At 42.1% G+C, this 19,305-nt stretch overlaps 1 protein-coding gene across 4 annotated transcripts in view; it reads right to left on the reverse strand.

The window, feature by feature from the left end:
- Positions 1-7,818: 7,818 nt before the first annotated feature.
- The window catches only part of SLC37A1 (solute carrier family 37 member 1), a 40,006-nt gene continuing 28,519 nt past the window's right edge, over positions 7,819-19,305 (reverse strand). For all 4 annotated transcript variants that reach the window (XM_032994430.2, XM_042788286.1, XM_042788284.1 and 1 more), the window contains exons 13-20: positions 18,415-18,477; positions 16,638-16,723; positions 15,951-15,999; positions 15,029-15,102; positions 13,420-13,498; positions 12,753-12,850; positions 11,042-11,094; positions 7,819-10,560 (exon numbers count right to left, since the gene is read on the reverse strand). In XM_032994430.2, coding sequence (XP_032850321.1) covers positions 10,545-10,560; positions 11,042-11,094; positions 12,753-12,850; positions 13,420-13,498; positions 15,029-15,102; positions 15,951-15,999; positions 16,638-16,723; positions 18,415-18,477 — 518 coding nt within the window. In that variant the 3' untranslated portion in view covers positions 7,819-10,544. The remainder of the gene's footprint in view (positions 10,561-11,041; positions 11,095-12,752; positions 12,851-13,419; positions 13,499-15,028; positions 15,103-15,950; positions 16,000-16,637; positions 16,724-18,414; positions 18,478-19,305) is intronic.

Consider the following 19,305-nt stretch of genomic DNA (forward strand, 5'->3'; position numbering starts at 1 on the left):
ATTTGTGGCCATCCCTGAAGGCTCCTGGTGTGACAGCTGCTGGCTTTTAGTGGGAAGCTTTTTCCAGAGGAGCTTTTCTCTCTTGTCACAATCCAACACAGCTGAGGCCATGTCTCCTTCCTAGTCTTTCATCTTCCTTTTCCTCCTTCCTTCCTTCTCGTTCCTCCTTTGAATGGATTTCACTGGATTCACTTGCATTTTTTTAAAAAATCCTTATCCTCCCACTTTCAGTTGCTTCCACACAATCTGGACACTGAGTGTGAAGGTTTCCTCCTCCTTGGCTCTCTCCCTCTGCCAAGAGTCTCCCCTCTGCTAAGAGTCAATGGTGAAAATGCACCATTGACTCTTAGCCACTGTCTAAAAACTTCCCATAGGCAGCAAGCAAGTTTTTGGTAATAAACAGAATAAAGTAAAAACCTAGCAGCCCTCCACTGAAAAGGGCACAACATGGTGCCCAGCTCTTCTCTTCAATCCCACAACTTTCCCCTGCATTTTTGCTCTTTATTGTTGTTTCTTTTGCTGCTCTTCTTTCATCACCTCCTCTGACCAGTGCTCTGCTCTCCACTATCTGCCCCAGTGTCTTCACCTGCCATGGATAGGGGGGCTCCACACTCTTTCTGCTGTCCCATTTCACCCAAGGGGCACAGTCTCCCCGCCGTTTGCCATCTGGTTGTCCTGCCAGCAGTACATCCAGATCCATACCATCCCTCTGATCAAGAAAACTGTGCCCACAAGCAGCAGCAAAGCCACAGAGCCCAAATCACTTACCAACAAATCAAGGTTCCTGCAGAGACACCAAGCCCTGCTTGCTTTGGAGCGTATGAGTGCTTGACCCTCGCACTTGCTAGGGAGAAGGCCAAAAGGCAACACATCACTTTGTTTCTCTTAATGAAATGGTGCTTTTGGTCTCTTTGCTTTCTACACATCCCTCTCCCTTCCTCACTCCCTGTTCCCAGGGTGAGCAACTGAGCCTGAAGTTTTATTTGAAGAACTTGAGCCTGTTGCTGAAGAGCTGCTGCCCAGAGGCATGCCTGGTTCGTGTGCACACGTCTGCATGCACACACGTCTCTGTGAGTCTGTCAGTATGGTGTGCATTATGAACATGCACCTCCCAAAACACACACACACCCCTGAGACATGTGGTGACTACCATGAATTAAATATTGCTAGCATGCCATAGCATCATATTGCAATATGCAGAACATCACCATTACTAGCTGCTTCTTCGTTGCTGAACTTTACTTGTAGGAATTTCCAGAGAGTCCTCTACAAGGATATCCAGATGTCCCACAAGATTAAGACATCCAACCACTACCTAAGGGCAGCCACATACTCTTCTTGTGCCTTTGAAGTCCCATTTCTCCCCAGTGTTGCCGCTGCTGCTCTCTGGGTGCATTCGCTCCATGTTTGTTTTGATGTGATCGTTGGAGAGCCTGCCAGCTTCAACACCCGGCTCTGCTTCATATTCTAGAAGTGAGGAAGTTTAGGCTTGGCTGAGTCCTCCCTAGGCACCAACTCCATCACCACGGATCACTTTGTGAAAGCATCCTGCCCTCGGCATCCCAGCCCAGCCTCTGCTGGCCCATGCATCTCCCCAGGGAACATGAGCTGTCACAGACAGCCTGCATACCTGTGCTGGCAGAGCCAGGCAAAGACTGCATGCTCAGAAAGGATCCAGGATTTGATTCTGGATGAATCAAACTGTAATTCACAAAGTAATTGCTTGGACAAACTTGCTTGAAAATAGATTCATGCCACAGAATACTAAACTTGCTGGAAAGTCACACAGCACCCAAGTCCTTACTAGATCCATTTTTTGGTCCAAAAAATAAGACTAGCAAGACAGTTTATCACAGGGTGGTTTGTTGTTGTTGTTGTTCTCAGAAGAACCCATTTACATGGACAATTTCAACCGGGCTTGAAAAACAGAGACAGCAAAAACAATGTAGAAGGCAGTTCCTGATATTTACAGGGATGCATAAGGTGAACATATGGGAGCTGCTAATCATTCATTTTGACTGCTTTTATGGGTCTGGGAAGGCTGAAAAAACTGTGTATAGGAACGAGTCTGTGCTTAGGAATAACATTTTCTTTCTGATGACACAGAAATGACATTTAGATGCTGCTTTGACAGATGTATTATTTTATTAGAGGATTTCAAGCAGGCAAATAGAGAAGCTTTGTTTTCCCTGGTACTGTATGACTTACATCATCTGTAACCTTTCTACCAAGAGGCCTCATTTCAAATGACTGTGAAGATTGTTCTGAGAACTAGATGTGTTTGTTCTACTTCAGATGCTTAGTGGATTTCATCTATTCACCATCTCAAGGTGCTTTGCTGGAAAGGGATATCATCCTTCTCAAAAAAATTATTTGCCAAAACCTGGAGTAAATTTAGAGTCTTGTGATTTGCCTGACAAAAGTATATGGCAAGCTAGCCTGTCTAATGTAGCTTTAATACTGATATCGGTCCTAAAACACACATTCTTAGGCTTCTCTGCCTGCATCCCAGATTTGTCAGTTAGCCCAGTTCTACCTTTCTGGGCTGGTGACCCCTATTTTAAGAACTGCCACTGTAAAAATCAGGGCAAGGAAACCAGAAGATTTCTATTTCTCTTTGCTTTCAGCAACCGCACCGTTTTGCAAGCAGACACACAGACCAGCTGTGGTAGTGGATTCCCCTCAGTGTCAAGCAAGCAAGAAAAGTTTCTTACTTCCAAACCCCTGACATGGCCAAGAGGAAAGTGAAAAGCTGGCACTGAGCTAAACACATGCAGGCTTGGCTGGGTCACCCCTGCATGCCATTTCAGCTCCTTCTTCTATTTGGGAGAGATAATATGCTTTTGATACATTTTTGTGACCTCTTCTGTTCTTCGTTAACATGCTTTCTTCCTTTCATGTAACTGGAAAGCTGTAGCCAGAGGAAGAGGGGAAGGAAGCTTTACACAGATTTCTAACAGGGATGGCTAAATTGAATCCTGTTGTTACACCTATCCGTATAAAACTAAGACTGCAGATTCTGCCACAGAACAATGCAACATTCAGCTGTTTCCTACCAGATGATCAGAGCAATTTAAGAATAGATTCATAACCTGCTGTACTCATTAAGCTGAAGTCTCATGTGGCCTGTGGTGAAATTGGGTGACTAAGACTCAAATATAATACTCCATCCTCTGCAGCAGAAACATCACTGTGTTTGACAGAAGATTCAGAAAAAAACCACTCATTCCAAAAGTTTTGCCTGGACATCACTCAGCTATGATGGGTTGCTTTGTATCACACAAAAAAAAGAGAAGATAAGAACTCAGAAATTATCAATCATTTTGTTGCTTTTGTGCTATACTCCCTGTACCTATTGGGCAGTGAAATCCAGCCCTTTCAGCTTGATCCCAATTCATGCTGCAACTTATGTGCGTGTGTGTATATATATAAATATATATATATATATACATGTCTGTATTCCTCTTGATTTAGCATATGTACTCAGGCTGCTGCTTTGAGTTCTGTTCTCAACACAAGAAGCTGCTGCTGGTTTCTGAATAACCTCTGAAATTCAGGCCACCTGTTAAGGATTTAGGTACCAGATAAACTAAAAAGAACTTCAGTGCCCAAGATGGCCAGGACTTAAATTTTTTGGATTCTCCAAACACTTGCTCCTGAGCTACAGAAGCGAAAGGAGAATCTGTTCCTAGGCATAAAGGCTGGAAGGGATCACACCTTCGCTGCAGCCTGAGCACAACTGCAGAAGTACTCACAGCTGGGAAAGGTTACACAACCTACCTCACCCTGTCTGCCGCAGTTCATCTATCCAACAACACCTTGCCAAGGTTTTGTCTTCTGTCAATCTCTATATGTAACAAACAGAAAAAAAAATTTACTCAGTCATAGATGACAGGCCACAAAAAGCCAATTTTCTAACAAATACAAAATCTGTATCCTGCAATATTGGGAGAAACCTTACAAGCTCAGGGCCAGGTTTCTGCAAGAAAGTGACCTGTAGGAGTGAGGAAAAAGGAGAAGTAAGTTTTAGTTCATATTTTTCTGTTGTATGTTTAAAAACACACTCTAAAACGTGATTGGAGCGGAGAATCAGTTAGTATGATGGTAGATAAATGCAATTATCAGAGTAATTCAGGTTCTAAGATGTTAATTTCTGAAGCACTGCCTCTAGCCCCAGGCCCAGATTCAAGTAACTGCAGTAATGTGAAGATGATGGAAGTAATTCAAAGCAGCCTCCACACGAACAGGTCTCCACCTTGCCTGGAAAGGACATCCAGAATTTCAGCCCCACTCGGGTTTTTGACTAGCTGCTCATCCAACCCTGGGTCCAACCTGCCATCACACGAGCAAAGGAGCACGCTGACGCCAAAAACTGAAAAATCAGCTGAACGCTACTAGAGGCAAGTCCTGCGACAGCTCCACAGGGACCCGCAGAAGCCCTCAGTTGCTGGAATGCTGAAACCGGACAGGACACCCACCCAACCCTCACCAGCTTTTCTTACAAGCACAGCAACCAACTGGTTCCTGGAGAGAAAAAAAAAAAGTCATAAAAATAAAAATTACAGATGTGAGGACAAAAACGACAAACTTGAAACGAGCTCACTGGCAGTTGAAAAATCAGAAGGTTGCTCAGGCTAAAGCACCCAGGTATCTCACAGGTTACGTAGGCCCAGGTGCTATGTTGGGAGAGACCCAGCAGCTGATCAGCTCCAGCCCAGCCACGGCAGCCCACTCCCCTGGGGACACGTCCCTTGGGGCTCCCAGGCTCTCCCAAGGCCAAGCCCGGTGCCCGGCAGAGGCAGAGGGGCAGAGCAGCCTCCTCGTTCCCACCCGCAAGCGCTGCTCAGCACACAGTACCTCTGGGGTGAGGTGGCTCTTCCCCTTTTTTTTTTTAATCCCAACACCAGATTTGCACCTCTCTGCAGTTTTCCAGTCTTGTTGTTCTTTGCTTCTTCTGCATTTTTACCATTACCCCATCTCACACTCACATTTCTATAGCACCCCATTTACACCCTGCATTTTAATTATGCGTCATCACTCGATGTCCTCTTTCATTTCCAAAACTGAACCAGCTTTCTGTCTTTGCATTTCCCTTTTTTGATCTGTCGCCAAATTTTCATACACAAAGGCCCTTGTTCTTTTTTAGATGAAATCTGTTCAAGCTCTTGAATGCAGCCTTCTTCTGACTTATGCTAATGCGCACTTCCCTTTACCTTTTTTTAATTTATAACCTCACTGCCATATAGATATACTTCTCTAGGGAAAAAAAAAAAAAAAAACAAAAAAAAACACTCATTTTGTACTTATTTACATCTGGATAGTTATTTAACAGCCACAAGAAAGGATATTCCATGGATTTGTGTACATACCCTTATTGTATGGCACTGAATACATATATTGATTCTCAACTAGAAAGACAGTCCCTTAAGATGTGAAGTTGCAGTGTAAAACATTCATGAAAAGAGTTCTTAATTGTCTTCCATTTCGGAATGACTGGAAAAGCCTGGAGTGAAGACTGTAATCAACCACTAGGAAGGAAATGTTTTTGCAGTCCCATCTAAGTGAGACACATTACCAGGTGCGTCAGCCTTTTAACAGCATTCCAACGTTTATACTTCCATGAAGTCAGTTAGTGTCCTCTTCTGCCTGAAACAAACAACTGGACCAAAGGGACTACTGAGGAAATGTGGCCAAGTATTTGTCAGCTGCTTTTATAAGAGAAGGAGGGAGCGTAGCCCTACCCCCAGTATCATTACGAGGTGAAAAAAACAACAAAGCATCCTTATAATCCTCTAGGTAAGTACACCATCAAAAGAGACTTTCAACACATTTTTGACAGATAATCTTCTGATGCAGGAGATGAGCAGGTTCCCTGAAATATGCCTAAAGAAAGTTTGGCTCTTGTATTCACAGTTTACAGAGCTGCGAAGGTTTCACTGCAGCAGAAGGGTAAGTGGTTTACTTCATCAAGAGAGAAATACAGAGAAAAGATTAAAAATAAACCCCCACCATCAGCTGCTGCTGTTAACTAATTCTCTCCTTACTCCAAACTGGAAACTAACCAAAAGGAGGGAGACAAAGCAGGGAACAACCAACATTTTATAGCAATCGAGTTTAATAAACTCTGAGACAGCAAGACACATAACACAACGTTAAGGTCACTGGATGCGAGGCTGAAGCACACCAGCAGTTAAATCCTCTCCTTCCCTCCCCCCAGCTTTAAGGATGACAGATTTTTAACTCAGCATGGCAGAAAACGTAGCTCAAGGTTACCAAGGCCCCAGATCACGCAGACACAAACCTCCCAGCCAGCTCTCTACAGTCCCTCCGCCAGCACGGCCGGCTGCGAGGGGAGGGCAGGAGGAAGAGCCCGTACCATCGTGCGGCTAGTTTAGCAGAGAGCAAAACAAAACCAAACCAGGCTTGCTGTAAGGTGAAGGTGACGCAGGTCAGCAATTGGAACGTTGTACCAGATAAACTCTGATGTTAGGACAAATCATGAAATAATATAATCTAACCTCCTATATAATTTGCAGGCCATAAAATTTCATTCAGACCAGAGAACACCACCGTTACCAATTCTGGGCCTCATCACTTGATGGGATTGTAAACAATCTTCCTCAAACTGATTCTACATGAAGACCAGTAGCCTCCAACAGCCCCAAACCTCCTCTGATTTCATTTATAACACCTCACACCTACCTAATTTTGAGCAGCACTTCTCATATAAACAAACTCACACATCAGTCACTTGGAGAAACCTACCAGCAGCAACTGAACAGATTCCCAAGCACAAACATTGAGGCCAGTGTGACATGGGCACAAACACATGCAATAACCACCCAAAGCAGATGGCAGAATCCCTTCTGGAATTTCCTAACTGGCAAGACATGCAGGAGTAGTTTTATCTTAGTGCATGGAGCAGGCCAGCAGCTTAATTTACAGGCAAAAGAAGTCTCAAAAAGACCTGTGAACATGACATCACCTTCTCTGCTACCTATTCATCTTTTTCCCCACCCTATAGACTCTTCCTTTGTGCAATGGAGACAAACCTCCACTGCAGCGTGCCCAGCAACAGCCGGAGGCTTGTGAGGTGCTGCTGGAGGCTCCTGCTCCCAACTGGGCAGAACAGCAACTTGGATCCGAGTCTCCCTTCTTTTATAAGATGCCCAACCTATTATTTGCCCATTCCTGGGAGGAAATTTGGGCACATTTTGATTAGAAATTCTGTCCAAGACCCTCAGACACCTTCTTCTAATCAGAAATTGTTTTCCTTCCCCAGCAGCTCTTCCCCAGCGCATCTGTTGTTTGGGCATTGTATCTCTGGTAGAGGCACACAAACCCTATCAAACATCATAACAGAATCAAGACAATAAATGTCTAAGATGATTAGGGGTAGAGAGAAAAGATGAAGCTTTTCAATTTCAATTCCATATAAATTGAAGAGAAAGAAAAGCAGACAGCAAAAAAAAAGTCACCTTAAAACTATGCTGTAGGAGATGGACTCAGTCCCCGACTCTCATAAATCTCCTCCTTCCCCACTTGACTAAAATACGTAAGCAGAATATACCCGTCTGATGCAGCTAAATGGAAATACTGATGTTGTACAACCCACAATATGAAAAAAAAATTACATGTTCAAGTAGAGAAGGGCATTGCTTTCAAAACAAAAGGTTCTAATTTGTTCTCCTAATGAACTATGTTTTTGTTACCCTCACAGGAAACAGGAGCGCTGTCCCAGCAGGGATGTCTATCCTTACAACCAATAAATGGAAGAATTCTTCATGGAGATGTAAAAGATGAAGTAATCAACATTTCTCATCTTAAAGAAGAATTTATTTTTATTCAACACAGGACAGTAAATGGATAAAATTCACAATAACCAGCATTAAAAAACAAACAAACCCTGCAGTCATATTTAAATTTGGCTCTACCTACTGGTGACTCACATTCCTACATACAAAAATTTGTCAGTCTTGCTCATTTTCAGATTAATGGATATGGACACCGGATACGAAAAAAAACACAGTTTATTCACAACTTGGGGGACCTTTAGGGTTGTTAAGAAAGAAAACCAAGTATTTTATCTTTCTGTCCAACAAATTTGTAGCTGGGAAGAACTGAAATGCTGCACATTAGCAAGGAAGGGGACATCAGCACACAGAGTCCTAATTCCTGCCTACAGTCAATGGAAGGAAGGATTCAGCCCAGCACCTTCAACGTTGTTGTCATCCTACACCCGAGTCACTGCAGTGCAAATGCTATTCAAATAAATAAATAAATAACAGCAGCAGCCCCAACAAGTAAAACATGTAAAACCCAAAACCTGTAACTGTTAAATGCAACTGAAAGCATTTTAACCTAACACTTCAGCCCACAGGGAACAGCCTCTCAAAATCCGGGTGCAGCAGAGTATAAATCGTTTCGATAAACTAGTATATGGCTCAACATACCTTTATTAGTGGAAAGGACTGGCATCTTCAACTAAAGAAGTCCTCCATCCCTCCCTCCTCACACAGCCACTGAAGTTGTGCCAGGACAGCTGCTTTGGGGTCGAAGTGTGATTTTTCCCCCGAGGGGCTAGGTGAGTCCCCTGGTCTGGCTAACAGCCCCCCAGGGCAGCCTGGCTGAGCGAGGGGCAGCGTGCCACGCCACCAGGAGGGAAGTCTTTTCAAGTAACATTGCTGCAGAATTCTGCCACAATTAACTACAGCCTTTAAAGCCCATACGCAGCACAGATTTATGAATTCACATGTTGGGTATCCCCACCGGTCTCAACAGGTTTACTCAAAACGTGTGAAGTTAACCCTTCAACTTGGTAACTGCAGGGTGAGGGCCTACGTAGAGCATACACATTTGCAAGGATGTGGTACCTTCCTTAAGTCTTTGTGGGACTGAGGTCTTCCCTATATCTCTGTTTAGCAAAAGTTAAAAATGAACACATTCTTATACTGCTCAAGTCAAGCATAAAGCACATGTTGACTCAAACCAGTGAAATAATTCATCAAAGACTGAACAACTGCAAAACAGCCCTGGAAATTCAGTGTTGTGCCAGCACATGGAACACAACACCAGCAGCTGATGAGACATTTCTCCACGTTCTGCAGGACTATTTTAGATTTTGTTAATCAAGTGTAAAGACTACTGCAATGTTTCACAAAACTTAGAGTACAGTTCAGAACAAGACATATGCCTAGAGCTTTAATAAATACCGTTAAAAATAATACGCAGTTTAAATTATCTGTCCTTTGTGATCTAAATATAAACACCTCATACAAAAAAAAGTCCTTTTTACTTTGTACATCTTTCAAAAAAAGAATTACGGAAACATCTGTTTTGCAAAGGAGATAGCTGTACAAAGAAATTATATGAAGACATTAAACCATCTACTTGCTGGGTAACACTAGTTACTGAAATGTACCAACAACATACCACCTACGACATTTTTGCTTTCTGATATTTTTGTTCCAAATCTGAAATTCAGATCCACTTAAAATTAGCCACTTGAAAGAGCTCTCTGGTTATTAAGGCCCTGATTTGACCATGACTTCCACTTGCACACACCAGCACTGACATCAGGGAATACCCAACAGAGATTGCTGTGGCAGCAGGCGCTAGAGCAGCTCGTCTGTTCAATCCCGTTGCGCTAAAGTGTGTCAGCTCACAGTTCTCTGCCACCCCAAAGGGACCACCTCTCACTTCAACCCAGCCTAGCAGAGCAGCACAATTATGCGGCGTTTGCACAACCAGTTTTATAATGCCCTGAAAATCACCAGAACCCACCCCCCCCCCCCCGGTCTGACGCAATCTACTTTTCATTGTTTAGGGACTCCTTTTTGCACTATCCTAATTGAGGACTAACATCCATCCAGAGAGTCTGTGAAAACTGCTAACTGCAGTACACTGCAACAGTAAATTCCACTTCATTACCTACCAACAGGCTGGATGTTGTCGCTGGGATTAGAAGTAGTACTGTAGTTAAAACCTAATAATATGGTGAGGTTGTTATTGTCTGAGCAGTTTCAAAATACTAATAGCAGTGCATCTTAATAAACAGCTGGTATTGTCCTCTATGCAGTGACGCCCTTGATGTGCACAAGATGACCTAAGGGACACATACACTTTGCTCACTGACACTGGGATATTTCACTGCTATGTTGTTTTGACTTCCTTCTGCTCTGGTTTTGACTTGGTTTTGGAAAGCACACAGTTCGGCATTTTAATTAGAAACATCCTATCAAAAGAAATAAAAAGGCACTTGGTATTTCTCTTTGGCTCAGTTGAGGCATGCTGCTAAAACCTTCCCACAGTTCTTTTCTCTTCATCTGATGAATAGTTGCAATCCTGAGGTACTTATTCATGTGCAAAAATAAGAGCTTCAGGGATTTACCAGTTGCACTTCTCACGTTGCTTCCAGTAAATGTGCAAAGTTCTTCACCAAACTGAATCTCTATATTTAAGAGTAATATATTCCATGAAGTTTGTTTTTCAGGGAAAAGCTTTGATCACTGATGCAGCCCTTATTCCAAATCTGGTCTTGTTGCTTAGTGTTCTTTAAACCTGGGAAAGAACAGCAACCAGGCAGGAAAAGTTGAGGTGTGAGGCGTAACAGTCACTAACTTCAAAATGCAGGATCCCCCCCCTTGCCATGCATTTTTCAATTCTCTGTCCATTTTACTTCTCCAAAACTACAACCAAGGGGCTCGATTTAGATTTTGCATATGCCAGTGTAACCCCATTGATCCAGTGAGTTATTTTTTTTTCTCAATTCTAAGCATTGTAAATTCAGAGACAACCTTTCCTCTAAAGAGACCTTTTAGAAAAAGTTACATTTGAAACTATTAATAAACACAGAGCAAGCAACCAAGTAGCTTCTTATTCCCCACCTGCATGCTCCATGATGAAACCCAGGAGGATTACAGATTTGGGAAAAACCAAACCATATCCAAGAGACTGTCCACATCTAGGTATTATGGGGCAAAGGCTTAGTAAGGTGTTTTTAAAATGTTATTAAAGAGCAACAGCCATGCATAACACTTACAGGCTATGATCTGCATTACACCGAAGTTCCTTCTGAATAAGACGGAGTAAAAACTGTAAAAACAGTCACAGTATCCATGTTAGTATCTATACAGATATACAAATAAGATAAGTTTCAGGATAAGATATTCACTGTTATTCGAAGAGTTCCTCCTTCTAAACATTACCCTGTAATGTTGAACTCAGATTAAAAAAAATAAAAATTAAAAGATTTAAAGATGCTCAGTCAACATTTGGAAGAGGAGTTTTCACAATGAATATGCAAGAGGAAGATAATTTCCTTTTCACAACTGAGAGATCAATTGATTTGTAAAAAACAGAATAGCTTTCTGAAGTTACTTTACCAGCAGATATGTAAAAAAACCAGCAGAGGGAACCCAAGACCTCAAGGAACACGGCAGATAGGCAATTTGAAGCATAGAAGTATTTTAGCTGCTATTCTGAAAAACAGCTGTGTGTGCGAAAAGCTTTAATCACACAATTAGTCAAGAATAGTAAAGTCAGTCATGTTTACTTGCCTGTGCAGGGGCAGGACTTTCAAGTGCACTGTAAAAGATGTACTGAGAGGAACCATGAAAGTGATTTTACAAATAAAATTTGATGATTCCCATGTACATTAAAGACAGAATTAGAACTTTCAGGGTTCCTCACTTTTACACGTTTCCTTATCTTCAGAGTCTCACTGCTATAAATGGAAGTTTCTTTACTATTATAAGTATTGGTGTTTTAAGAATTAAACCTAACATTTCAGAGGTATGGGAGTGGTCACCCTGCCCTTTCATGAGCACTTCCACCCAGGACAAGAGAGGAGACAAGAAAGGAGAAGACAAGCAGGTGACACCAGGACATCTCTGAGGTAGTCATAGCAGCATTCTGCTCTGCTGGAGAACAAAGCTGGTGCAGGTGCCTATCAGGGAAATCTGTGGCAAAGGCAAAACCACAACCTACAGGCTCACCTACAGGTGGGTGCAGCAAGACTGACTTCAAAAGTACAGCAAGACTCACCTTGCCTCATCTTGTGTCTTCTTTGGTCTTTAAAGGCAAAAAGCAGAGCAAGACAGAAGTGGAAAAAAAACACCTTTTCATATCTTCCTACCGATCATGCAGGATCTCAGACAGGAGGAAAAAGGAAAATGGATGTGCTTTGTATCAAGCCATCACATGTGTGCTGCACTCATTTTCCCTAAACATCTGCTCCTGGTTGCTGTCAAAAGTTAGGATGCCAGTTTTTTGCCTAACCTAGTACAGCAGTTTTAGGGCCCATCTGGAGAATGCGATGTATTAACTTTCAAGAGCCTCATTATCACAGTGATTTTGGTGATACAGCAACGCAGCAAATCATTTGTTACCGCTTCGCTAAACTGGCTTTAAAGAAAACAGAAGTAATTCTTCCATGAGTGGAATCTGAGGCATCTTCTAGGTCTATATGTGAAGGCTTATGTACAATTATGCCTGCTGTAATCTGCTCAGCCAGCAATTAACAGATGCGCATTTGCTCAGGAATTGAAGTGCATCGGAACTAATCTGCACTTCTGAATAAAATTATATGAGAATTTCAAAATGAGCAAATTTGCTCTTTAATTGAAAATTTCCTACACAATTGGAAGTTTCTTATAAGATGGAGTATTGAAATTGCAAAAGGAAAATTTGCATTTTAAGATAGTTTAGCATAAAGGAAATACTCAGAAACTCAATAGTATTTTTAGACTTACTAGCAAGGCACATGCATCTGCCACCATGAGCATGTAAAACACGTTGTTCCAACCAGATGGGGAAATAAGACCAGCTAAGAGAGGCCCCAAAGCTGCACCTAAAATATAATATTGATATTGTCAGAATGATACAATGTAAGATTTACTATGCTGAAAGAGTTATTCTGAGTCAGAATAACAATTTCTCCACCTAGTTAAATCAGTATTACCTTATGTATTAAAAGGTCCCAGGAAGTGCAAAATATTACTAGTACAGTGCAAGCCAATGGGAAATCTAACACAGAGGAAGCTGGAAGACTAGAAATTTGAGAAATGCCTGCCTTTGGCTCAACAAAATGCCCATCCAGTATTAAACTGAATCCTACTCAATTTTCCCTTCCACATAATGGTGTAGAGGGCATGAACAAAATAACCCTGATCTCAGAAACAGATCAACAGCACCTACTTTTGCCATCTGTGCCCACTATCAGTGTACCACCCTCTTCCTTCCTCCTTCCCTCAGGTATGGGAACACTAGAGAGGTTTAAGGTTAAGTTTGCTCTACTCCCCATTTCCAAAGTTGTACTGAGTCCCGGCAAAATGTGAACTGGAGAGAGCCTGGTTTCTCAAAGATCCTTTGTTTCAGCCTACCACAGCTAAGGCAGGCTACCTTACAGCTCTGGCTTACCTACAGATCCTGTTCCGTCGATGATCGCTGTCACCGTGGACAAGGCTCTTGCATTCCCTTTCAGGCTTTTATGGGTACCCTAAGGTGACAAAGACTGCTTAGAACTGCTTAGACATCCTGAACTGAGCTCCAAAAAAATCCTTACAACATCACCTAGCTCACACCCCTCCACACGAGACGTACATTGTGAAGATGCTTTAAATATCCTAGCTCAGACTGTTTTATCACTACTTAAAGAAGCGTTCTGCCCCATCAACTTATTGCTTACAGTGTTCTTCTTTATTAAATCATGTTATTTAAACCACAGAAGCCAACAGGCTTTCTGTTCTGCATACTGTGGATTCAAGCAACAAGGACGGAACTACAGCTTTGCATTATGCTGCAAAGCTGTTTTCACAGCCATCTTTTCCCTTGCTAATAAAGCAAAGCTCTGCAGAACAAAAGAAAAAAAAAAAAAGAAAAAAAAAATCACTGCTATGACAGGAATACTGAAGTACCAGAATAATTACGGATATATACTGAAATACTAATTCAAAGAATTCTTGAGTCAAAAGAAGCTGTTCAGTCCCAATTCTAGAAGCCACAGAACAAAACAACTGATAAAGGGAATGACTTAGTAGAGAGAGAGAAACAGAATAGTTCCGAGAACTGCTAATAAGAGACACTCCTTTATCTCCAGTACACTGGGGAGAATCCAGTCAGGTAATCAGCAATTTACATTTGCTTGTGTCAGATGTTTGATTGTTGACATCTGAGGAATTGGTTGGCAGTTTCAACACTCCTTCCAAGGGCCAGGTGAGGATCTTGAGATGTCAGGCCCCACTTTCTAGCCAAGCCACCCCTTCAAAAAAGCTAAGGTTAAAATGGGAAATGCATGGTGGCCACCTTTGTCTTGCCAAGACCTCCATGCCAAGGATAGGGCTCCAGAGGATGTTTGGAGATTTGTTCTGCTCCTTTTCCTATATTTAGAGCAGTTGTTGTTAGAGGACTTCTGCTTCTTGCTTGGTGCCTTAAGGAACCAACATCTTTGAAAGCAAACTTCCAAAGCCTACCTAATGAAAGGTACCAGGGTCATTGTTTTCACATGGCATTTGTAACTTGACTGACCTGATCCAGCTGGAAGTGCTGGCAACTTCTACAGAATAACTGTAGAAGAAAGGGCAGAGGGTAGCATGGACAAAAGTAAAGGTATGTGCCAGGTATAGCTTTCTGTACTGATGGGAATTAAAGTCTCCAGTTCACCTCACACAGATATAGCTCCTCCCCTCATTTAAAGATGCAGAGTATAAGAGGTGAGAAGGCAACTGTACAGAGACCTGGCTTTGTATGACACCTTCGGATTCACTTTGGACTGTCATCTACATGATTTGATCTATCTTACTAGTAGGCAAGAATAATTTTGAAGCTTCTCACAAGCACGGCACTCATTCATACCAATACACGAACTCTAAAACAACCTCAGTGGCTGAGTTCAGCACTGCCTATCCACCATCTTACCCCTTTGCTTTGGGACAGTGCAGCCCCTTCACTGACAACCCTGCAGAAGTCAAAGGGCTCTCTCTGGAGGCCAAAGCTGCTACACTGGAAGCAGAGGGGAAGCCAAACTCACCAAGTCAGCAGAGACAGCAGTGGTGATCAGCGCATAAGGGCCATTCACCAGGGCACCACTGATAAGCAGCATCACTGTTGCAAGTTGACAAAAATGGAAAATGTGAGTTGCCTGAAAGACTGTTAACCATAACAACAGGAGACATCATAGCCTATGCTTCTTAAAGGGTTCAATTCCTCCCTGGCCCCACTTCAGAACTGGGAAAGGACACGACACCACGACAAAGAGCAACATACATTCCTATTGCCCTTCAATGCTCACTCCATGATGGGAATTTGCAAATATAACAGGAGATGGGGCTGAGTCAGAAGGCACTTCCCAGGGCCCTTCTTGATCCTGGCAGGTCAGAAAAGGGGAAAATTTGACAAAACTGTCCCTAAAAGCAGGGGATGCTCATGGGATCCACCCCTAAGTTCATTCTTTGCTCGTATAGCACCAAGAACCAGAGGGCCCTAGAATTTAACAAGGTCTTTAGGTAGGTGAGACACTACTGTCAGCACTTGCATTTCACCTTCTCTTTTGAGGTAACAAATAGAAAGCCGCAAGTGAATTCAGCCTATACAAGTAAAGTTAACATTGCTGTCAATAGTAATACAAGTAGTGTTTAACCACCTCTGACATTTGGCATAGGGAATATAATAAAGCCTGTGCTGACACAACAAGCTCCAGAAAGAAGACTAATGATATTAACTAGATCACTTTTCACATGCCACCCTTTACTTACTACCTAGCCTCTCGCTTCCTTACCCTATAAAAAGCCTGCAAGACAAAGTCTAGGGAATCTGATTCCATATTTCCTCCTCTCAGAAAAAATATAAAATAAAAATTAAAAAAATAAAATAAAAAAAAGGAAAGAGCACCAAAGGATCATAAATTAAAAGTTCACAGAAATCCAGGCAAAAAGTAATTTAAAAATACTCACCTACAGTAGCCTCAAGGCCCATTTTACTGACTGCAGAGAACATGTACAACTGCAAAGACAAAAAAACAAGCATGTTGAATACCAACACACGGATTAATCCTAGGGTCCCCATTTTCACCATAAAATATCTTAGTTGGTATTATGTGAAAGCTAGTTCTAGGCTTTACTATATCCTTTTAGATCACAGCAGAATGACTGATTGGACACAGGAGGGAGATAAGGGGTATGCTCCTATTCCCCAGTATGTTCTTTCAGAAGAAAGGACTGTGTTGTGAGACCACTCGATTTTAAACTCTCAAATTGCCAGCTTCAACACAGGACAGAATACTGTTCACAAAGGAATCAAAGAAAAATGCATCTCTTACGTGCAACTGACAGTTTTCCAACACTTATAGCACAGAAATTTTAGCCTTTGAGCAGCTAAAATTCTGGCTAAGAATCAAATGTCAAATTTTACAAGAGTGATAAACATTCCATATAATCCTCTAACAAGCAATACATTAGATTTGTTTGCTTGTTCAGTAAAGGCAGCCCCAATGTCTATACTTGCTACATGCCCAACTTCTCACACCAGCTTTTAACCTGGCCTGAACTCTTTATATCCAAGTTAGAAGATGCTTTCTGCAGAACTTCCCAAGGAATGCTGTCAGTTTCAGCCACAGCTGTAAGAGAGGGGCAAACTCTTACTGTGGGTGCTGCAAGCAATAACATCATTCCGCAGGTTGATGCCCTCTTCTCCAGCCTGTCTGAAATCAGGCCTGCCAAAATTCCACCTGAAAGAAGAGAGATGTGTGAGCAAGAAACTCTGCGCATGTTTTACACAAAACACATTAGTTATACTTAATAAAACCCAACCCAGATTAAAACAATAGGATATGACTTTTAATGTATTTATACACAGCAGCACAGAGCATGAGACCAACAACATAATTCACACTTCACAATGTAGTTATTAACCCAAGTGGCTTTCATTTGGAAGGTAACAGAAGCAGACAGCTGTTCTTCCTCATTGTCTGTTCCAACCGAATATCCAACATGACAGGGGTAGGGTAGAATAGAGATGGAAGAAATATTTAGAAATCATTATTCTGCTGCTTTTGAATGCAAAGCCTTTTTGCCAGGTGTCACATGGCCCCACTGCTGGCATTCTGGAATCCAGCTGTGTCCAGCTACATACTGGTCTCTTAACTCCTCACATGTGACAGTAAAAGGCTCTTGAGTGCTCTGTCCACGTCAGACTGCAACCAGAAGAAATGAGCTATTCTAGATCTTGGGGCAAATGATATATTTGGTTTTCTCTCTAGGTTCTTTAATTTTCCTTACTTCTTGTGTTTGCCAATGATTGCACACGGATGTATTAATAGGAGCATGTGGCAAGAGGGTCTGCAAGGCCTGTCGGAAGGAGCTGCCAAAATGATACAAAGGGAACTTGGTAAAGGGGGAAGGTCAGGAAGTGCTCTGGATTCTCCAGATTCCTAAATATTGCTGGGTCTGCCTCTCCCTTTCCAGCTGCCCATCTCCGAAGTGCTCACATTCCACCTGAATTTAAATGTAAATGCCAAAGGTCCAAGCAGCACTGACACATTGTTAAGCTTGTGTTCATAGTGGAATAGGGTGGTGCTGAAAGAAGTCATCCACATCTCTAAAGTACTACTGACTCTGGCTTCTAGCTATCTGGGATGAAATAAGCAGTGAGAAATGGCAGGAGTCACATCCAGCACAAGGCTAGAACAGTAACTGCAACACACCTTGACAAACTACCAGGGTCTAATACAGCTCTTGATCCAGTGAAACTTCTCCATCATGAGCAGCATTTCCCAAGAGACTGATACAGGGCTGATTTCCATAAAGGAATTGGGGAGACGGAGAGGAGATGGGGGTGTGTGTAGGTGTGTGTCAAATCAGCTGGGCATCAAGATGATGATGCTTGTTTTTTTGTGAGCTGTACTGTCTGCACTGGCTTAAGAATTTAAGTATTCAGTGGTCACCTCTCATTGTTACTGCTATTACAATCTCTACAGTTTTGTCATATATGGTTATATGAAAAGAAAGTATCAAAGAAAAAAACCCGACACATCTGTGGCCATTCGCCTCTTTGCCCACAAAAAATACACAACTGTACAAGCTGGGATAGTTCTGTTACATTAGAGCAACAAAAGGAAGACATTTTGACAGGTGGCGTGACCAAGACTCACAGGCTAGAGCTGATGGATCTAAAAGATTCCATAATATTTGGCTCTTACAATCTGTACTGGACAAGATCACCGGCCCTGTGAGTTGCTCAATTTAAAGATATTTTGCTAGGTTTTCAACAGCCAACCCAGCTTTCAACTTAGTAACTTTACTGTCACTCTTCTTCTGTGGACATAAAGCGCAAGGATTAATAATATATGTAAGCTGTGCATACCACAGCTTCTCCTAAACTGCTCTGATTAAAGATGAAATATTAATATATAAAGCTTACCAATGATTCCACCCACATCAAATAGTGTAGAAAGGTCCCCAGCTCTTTTGGCATCAAGATGCTCTAGTGAGAGAAGAACAGCATTTGTCTCATTTCCGGATTAGAAAACAAAGAAATCTCAACACAGTCTTGTAATACTAGGATAAAGGCATCTCATGGCAGTATTGTTTGTTCACAGGAACAGGCTACCATAAACTGTCATTGTATATGACAAAGAAGAATGTATTATAATTGAGCATTCAGAGATACAGTCTTTCAAATGCAAATAGATTAATGGCAGGACATTTTACCACTTTAACTATATAGTCCAACCAATAGAGCTGTTTATTATTAAAGTCTGGACTAACAATATCCCCACTGTGAATGGCCACAGATTCATAAACAGTTAACAAATGCCTGTGAGGCTCTTTCCTCTAAAGCATGATCAGTGTACATTTGAATCACTGATAGAGCTTCATCCTCTAGGCCTTCATCACACGATCAAGAGTATTCATCATTAAATTATATCTGGCAACCTTGGTTGGCACAACACGCACTGTGCAGTTCATGGGGACTATGAAGAGACAGTGATTTCCTTAACTCTACTGTTTGCACATACTTACATTTAGTCTAATGTAGTTACTGATACGCTACAGGGTCAGATTTCCAAAAGTACATCAGGAAGTTGGGCAACCCAGTCCTATTGTGGTAAGTGTGACGTTTCAAAAGGAGCTGAATTTCTAAACCCCTTTGGTATTTTTTTTAAAGTCTCTGACATACATTTCAAAGAGCAGTATGTGGTGGTAAAACAGTGGGGTCAGTGGCACTACCATAACCTCTCCAACATCTGCCACAGCACAGATGGCAGTACTGTGGTAAATTTCACTAACCTTTCTATTAAAAGCCCTCTGC

Source organism: Tyto alba, unplaced genomic scaffold (assembly GCF_018691265.1).
Source record: "Tyto alba isolate M040663 unplaced genomic scaffold, T.alba_DEE_v4.0 Super-Scaffold_14, whole genome shotgun sequence".
NCBI classification, from domain to species: Eukaryota; Metazoa; Chordata; class Aves; order Strigiformes; family Tytonidae; genus Tyto; species Tyto alba.